Source organism: Gekko japonicus, unplaced genomic scaffold, assembly GCF_001447785.1.
Source record: "Gekko japonicus isolate JY-2015 unplaced genomic scaffold, Gekko_japonicus_V1.1 scaffold1701, whole genome shotgun sequence".
In the NCBI taxonomy this organism is placed as follows: Eukaryota; Metazoa; Chordata; class Lepidosauria; order Squamata; family Gekkonidae; genus Gekko; species Gekko japonicus.
The window spans coordinates 335,547-342,075 of record NW_015167586.1 but is presented as its reverse complement, the minus strand read 5'-3'; the positions used below and the strand labels follow the sequence as shown (position 1 = coordinate 342,075).

The window sequence follows — 6,529 nt, the reverse complement described above, 5'->3', positions numbered from 1 at the left end:
TCCTGAAAGAGGGGAAAGTGTGGGCAAGATGGTGCGCCATCCACCATTTGTTTATCAGTAGTAGACATATTAAGACAGGAGGGCCTGGCGGGAGATGATCCATGGGGTCGCGAAGAGTCGGACTCGACTGTGCGACTGAACAACAGCAACAAGTAGACATATTACCACAGTGTCCTAACGCTATGATGATGTTCCTTCAACCAATTTTTTTTTTAAAGGCAAAAGGCCTACTGGAGGCAAGAAGTGGGTGGAAAGCAAAGACAAAGTGAGGGGCTGCGGTCACACGGAGCATTAGCCACGCTACAGAGACGGAAGATAGGCGGATTTTCCGAGCGCGATCACAGCACCGCATCTGGGAAGTGTAGAGCTCCCATGCCAAACCTGAGGCTTCCCGCCGAAGATGCGGGGTAAAAAACTAGTACCTCTGAGGTACTAGTTTCTGGAAACCTTGGGGCAAGGGCGAGTGCCTGATCGCGTTTCCGGTGGTAGGTCGTGGCATCCAGCGCCCGCCCATGCCCCGTCGATAAAAGGTTTTTCCCCCCAAGTTTCCACAGGATGCGCACAAGCACCCAATGGCGCATGCACACATTTCGTTTAAAAACAAACAACACAGCCCCCTCCTCTTTTCCGTACCCCCCCACTCCTGGCTCGGCTTGCTCGAGAGGAAGTCTCTGCACCGGGCGGCAGAGGGGGAGGTGCAGGGGGGGCGTGGCGGGAGGGCAGCCCGGCTGAAGCTCCTCCTGGAGGTGACCGGACGGAGGACACAGTTTGCATTCCTCTGCAGCCCTGGAAGGGGTTAATCCCGCGGAACCTTCTGCTACAGAGGCTGCTTCTTTGCCGCGCCGCAGTATTGTCCTGTGATCGGCACCTTCCCCCTAACCATGGGACCTTGACGGGACCTCTACAAGACGTCCGATCGAGCAGCCGTGCGTTATTTTGCTCCGGAGCAAACAGCCACGCTCCCCCCCCCCCGCATTTTCCTGCCAGTGTGACCGGGGCCAGGGAAAAGCAAAGAGAAAACCTCTGTGTAGCAGGTCCAGTGCCACTGCAAAAATCAGACTAAAACAGGGAACTACCCCACGCAGAAGCTGTCAGTGTGGTGGATTGAATATTTCAGAGGCTGGATGACCATCTTTCGGATATGTTGTAGGGCTATCTCTCAGCTGTGCTCCTGCAGAGTGCAGTGGGTTGGACTAGATTATCTGCAAGGTCCCTTCCAACTCTAACATTCTATAATTCTATAGCCCCGGTCACACGGGCCGGATAACACCGGGGGGGGGAGGCGTGGCTATTGGCGGCACCGCAATTTAACGCGCCATAACGTGATCCCACGCATTGGCGGCATGCCATGGTTCCTTCCATCCGCGTCAACAAGGGGCTGGAGGGAAAAGCGGCACACCGGTGCGATCACACCGATGCATTCCGGAGGCAGCCTGTGGCAAACCGGTCGCTACTACCTTCGTCCAGGTATTTTTTGACTCCGCATTTTTGGCAGTATGCCACGGGTTGGCCACGGGTACACTCCACTTGCCAGATGTTGCGGTGTGATTGCACCCGGAAACTCTGCCATTCAATCGTGGCTCTCCCACGGCAAATTTGTCATGTGAACGCGGCCCAAGTCTTCCTACTGGCAACAGTTCTTACTGATGGGGTGATAAAGACACTTAATGACTTTTGATTCTCTAGCTGGGGAACCTAATTAATACAAGCCTTTTGGCCTTTCCCAGAGAGATTGCTCTTGTTCCTATAGCACCATTGTGACCACCACATTCAACATCTCACCTCCTTCTATGGCAAGCTATGTGGCAGAAGGGCTTCTGCCAGCAATATTCAACCGAAAACACAGAACCTGTATTTTGTTTAAGAGTTACTTGCTTATGGGGCATACGCTCTCAGTAGTTATTCAGATTTGGAGATGCCGAAGATAATGACATGAATGACATGTGATAAGGCCATGTGATAAAGCCTTTGGCGAAATGGAGAGAGAAGAAAACTGAACTGGAGAAACAGGGTAGGAGAGAGTGTCTGTGAATGGAGTAGAAAGAAAGAACAATTGCTATATGGTTATTTTAGTGTTGAAAGTTTAAAGAGGATTGGTAAGGGAGAGATGGAATAAAGGATTTTGAAAGGGAGATACTTTTAAAGTGTTGTATATATGATCAGTTGTCAATGCTATGGGTTTAGACAGAGTCCATTCTAGATTATGAAAGTTACATCTATCAACAGTTGTCAGCAAAAATAGCACAGTGGAAATTCCACAGTCAAAAGAACTATACCTCTGTGTACCAACTCTGGTGAGGGGCATCACCTTTATGCACTACTTGTCAAACTGGAGAGTCATCTGATTGGTCTTCACTGGAAACAGAATGCAGGGCCTTGGTTCAATCTAGCAAGACAGTTTTTTGCATTCTTATGGGGCACTGTAGACGGGTCCACAAAAATAAAGCCCAGACTTGTTTTGAGAAGGAGATACCGGAACTCAATGCCAGACTGACAAGAAAGTGCACAACAAATTAGACCATACCTCTCTCCAGATATGATTGCCAGCTTTTCTGTGTTGGTTTCTGGAGGCCTCTGCAGCAAAAAAATTCTGTTTGGAGCCTGGAAGACAGATCCCAATGAAACTAAATTTCTGCAAGCTGTAGAAGCAGAGCAGCTTCTGTAATGAAGCTGTCGAGTGCAGATCCAGAGATTCCTCCATCCTAGAGTAAGACATAATGATCACTTTCAAACACAATCTTGATATGTCTGGTTAAGAGTTTCTGCAGAGAAATGGAAAACCACTTAAACCTAATTAACTCAAGTTTTACATGGTCCGTATGCTCATCACTGAGCCCGTATGCTTGTCAGTGTTCCGAAAAAGACATGAGAACAGATCTTTACCTAAAAGACAGGTTTACAGTCCACTTCAAATACCTTAAGTGGCTGAAGAGCGGGGGGGCGGAGGGGCCTTTATTTTAAAGGGTTTTTGGAAATTTACCTAAGGTTGTGCTGTTGGTTGCTCTGAACCTATTGTTGACAATATTGTTGTTTCTAATGCTTATATTTGTATCTGTACATCTGGAAACCACATTGAGCATTTGTCAAAAAATGGTATATAAATATTTTAAATAAATAAAGGGGAAAAGGGAAAGCCATAAGTTAAATTTAACTTGTTTCACATGTAGTTGCTTACTGGATGAGTTGGAATCATAAACCACCGTGCGTGCTCATATTCTACATACAATGAGTAAGAGCTTGCTGGAAGGAAACAAGACTAATGGGGGGGGGCGCAGAGTGTGCATGGTTTTCATGAAAAGCCACACATTCAGTTTCAAACACCTTCAGCCCAAGAATGCAGGATAGGAAGTGTTGGGGAAGACCTCTGCCAGCCAAAGGCATTGCTGGGAGAAAAGAACCCATGGCTTGCCTGCTGTGTCAGTCAGCTTCCGATACCCAGCTTTCTTCCTGCAGTAAACTAATCCACACAGGGCTCCTCAAGCACCTCTCAGCTTTTCAGTACAGCTCTGAACACCCTCCCTCCCACTCCCCTGCATCCATCTTTTCAGACCTTTCTTACCTACGAATCTCTGAAAATTTGCAGAACGAAATAGATGCCTTCCTGCGGAGACACTAAAATGTAACCTCCAGTTCATTTCCTCCGTCAGTTGCTGAGCCCTGCAGCACAGAACAAAAAAAATCAAGAGAAGACTCCCAAGGTCTATTCAGTTGACTTTCCCTTTACCGCCCCGGGTGAGCAAACAGTTCCGCCGGCAGGGGTAGGCTCGGGGCTGTCATCATCCCGTCTCCCACCCCCTTCACTAAAGGTTGGCGAGTAAGTGCCGGAGCAGAGAGCAAAGCACTGCTCTGTTTGCTTTCAAGTGATCTTGATCCAGGGAGCAGAACAGCTGAAACGCTCTGAAAAGCTCTTTGCCGTAATGTTCCTAATAAACTAACCACTCTGAGTTTACACTAAAAAAAAAAATCAACTCTTGAAGTTTTTCTCTTTTCTTTATAGTTGCTGAACTCGTAAAAAGCAGCACAAAGTGAAACGCAGCGGAACAGCATTATAATGAAATAGTTCGGAACCAGTGACAAAGAAGAGATTTATACCCTGCCCTAGACTCAGAGCGGCTTACATACCCTTCCCCTTCCCACTACAGACACCCTGTGAGGTAGGCGGGGCTGAGAGCTCTTTCCAGAACTGTCCTTGAGAGAACAGCTCTGACAGAACTGTGGCTTGCCTAAGGTCATCCAGCAGCTGCAAGTGGAGGAGTGGGGAATCAAACCCGGTTCTCCCAGATTGGAGTCCACGCACTTAACCACTACACCAAACTGGTGAGACTTTCTTAGTCTGCCGATGCCGTGGGGAAAACGGAATCATTTCTATTATTGCACTATTTGGTCTCTGGTTGCCGTAATTGTGCTAGAACTATGGCTTCGTATTACATTCAGAACTTAACTCCTTGGTAAAACTTGACTCCTCAATGAGGAAAAGTCCCTTTCCCGAGGTGTGTCAATGCTTCTCGCATGTCACGTTTTTAAGCTGCAGAAGACTGAATTCTCTGACACATGTCAACTTTTATAGAGACATGTTCATCACCAGTTATACTTAGCAAAGCAGCAGCATGCGTAGATTGCTTTCTTTTGGGTCTCGGTGGCTAACGAATAGGCTTGCCAACCTTCACACGAAGCCTGGTGATCTCCATCCAACAAAGATTGGTTCCCCTGGAGAAAATGGCTGCTTCAGAGGGTGGACTGGATGGCATCGTTTTCCGCCGAGGTCCCTCCCCTTCCCAAACCCCGCCCTCTCCCTCCACCCTCCAGGAATCTCCCAACCCAGAATTGGCAGTCCTCCACAGATGCCACTAAAAAGTTGGAAACCAGGACCAAACAGGACCTTTTGCCTGCAAAAGCAACCAGGGATGTGTAACAGTTGGATCTAGGCCCTCACTCCTGGAGCTTGGGGAGGGGGGCGTGGGCATTTTGACATGGGACTAAGAAGTTCATTTATTCCGACCGCTTGCCACAATGCAGGTATTCATCCGTCAGCTCCCCAAAGGTCAAGCAGGCCTCCAAGTTCAGACCACTGTGATGTGTACTTGAAGTGTACCCTTTATAGTCCCGATCCAGAAGTATCCAGAAGTATTTGAGCACAATGGGTCTAACGGCTGTGGTTTGACATCATCCACACCTGCAAAAACACCACCACAGGCTGCTCTGACACTGACCTTTGGGGAGGAGTACATAGAGAACAGAGCTGCGGTGGCTCAAGTGGTTAAGATGCTGAACTCCGGTTTTAAAGGTAAAGGTCTCCCTTGCTCGAAGGCCAGTCGAGTCCGACTCTAGGGTTGCGGTGCTCATCTATCTCCGTTTCCAAGCCGAAGAGCCAGCGCTGTCCGAAGACGTTTCCGTGGTCATGTGGCCGGCATGACTAAACACCGAGGCGCACGGAACGCTGTGACCTTCCCACCGAAGTGGTACCTATTTATCTACTTGCAATGTCTTGCTTTCGAACTGCTAGGTTGGCAGGAGCTGGGGCCAGAGACGGGAGCTCACTCCGTCATGCGGCACACTCGGGTCTCGAACTGCTGAACGGATTAAGGCCTGGCAACACCCGCAGGGAGCGCCAGAGGGCCGCGTGGGGCTCCGTTCCAAAGTTCAGGCCTTCCCGGATGTCCCAGGCCTCCGTTCTCATGGCGACCGGCCAGCCTCCTCCCCTTCCTCCCCGGAGCGGCGGGCCGCTCTCTCTCTCTCGCTCTCTCTCTCTCTCTCTCGAGGGGTGGGGGCGGGGCGATGCTGCGCCAGGCGGGAACCACACGGTACCCGGCATGCCCCGCGCGCTGCAGGCGAGGGAAGTGAGTGTGCACTTCCGGCGGCAGGGCGGCCCGGCTTCCTGCTGCTGTTGCGGTGCCGAGTAGCCGCGCGCGTTCCTTCCGGCGACCCCCGCCCGCCCCTTCCAGCCCGGCTCGGCGATGAAGGACGTACCGGGTTTCTTACAGCAGAGCCAGAGCTCGGGGCCTGGCCAGCCCGCCGTGTGGCACCGCCTGGAGGAACTCTACAACAAGAAGTGAGTGGGTGGGTGGCGCGCGTGCGTGTGTGTGTCTTGGGTGGGGGGAGGTAGAGTGACGTGATTGTGTGCCTGGCAGGATGGGGCGGCGGGGGGGGGGGGATCTTTGGTCGTTGCCGGGGGGCGCTTTGGTGCTTAACTGGGGGGGGGGGGGAAGAGAGACAGGGGCAGCGTTCCCTCTAAGCTGAGGTGGTGTGAGCCAGGACACCGTTTTTTTAGCCTCTGGCTCACACGTTTTTGTCTCAGCTCAGGAAGGGATGGGGCTCCAGAGAGCAAACTGATTGATGCAGGAGCCCAGTCGCTGGCTCACAACATTAATGCCAGGAGCTCACCAAGGAGAATTTTCGCTCACAGGACTCCACCGCTGAGAGGGAGCCTTGGTGAGGACCAGTGTTCCCTCTAAGCTGAGTCAGTGTGAGCCAGCTCCCACAGCTTTTTAGCCTCTGGCTCACACATTTTTGTCTCAAGCAGGAGGGCTCC

General features: G+C 51.0%; 2 protein-coding genes across 4 annotated transcripts in view; one reads left to right on the top strand and one right to left on the bottom strand.

Moving 5' to 3' along the window:
- The window catches only part of SIRT3 (sirtuin 3), a 23,250-nt gene extending 17,951 nt beyond the window's left edge, over positions 1 to 5,299 (bottom strand). The window contains exons 1-3 of one of the 3 annotated variants that reach the window (XM_015413920.1): positions 5,211 to 5,299; positions 3,560 to 3,657; positions 2,525 to 2,702 (exon numbers count right to left, since the gene is read on the bottom strand). In XM_015413920.1, the coding sequence (XP_015269406.1) occupies positions 2,525 to 2,702; positions 3,560 to 3,635 (254 nt within the window). In that variant the 5' untranslated portion in view covers positions 3,636 to 3,657; positions 5,211 to 5,299. Of the gene's footprint in view, positions 1 to 2,524; positions 2,703 to 3,559; positions 3,658 to 4,442; positions 4,471 to 5,210 lie in introns of those variants that run through there. The other 2 variants (XM_015413922.1, XM_015413923.1) reach the window with 2 other exon arrangements.
- A 485-nt stretch (positions 5,300 to 5,784) lies between these two features.
- The window catches only part of PSMD13 (proteasome 26S subunit, non-ATPase 13), a 16,419-nt gene continuing 15,674 nt past the window's right edge, over positions 5,785 to 6,529 (top strand). Inside the window, exon 1 of the mRNA XM_015413918.1 lies at positions 5,785 to 6,049. Coding sequence (XP_015269404.1) covers positions 5,955 to 6,049 — 95 coding nt within the window. The 5' untranslated portion in view covers positions 5,785 to 5,954. The remainder of the gene's footprint in view (positions 6,050 to 6,529) is intronic.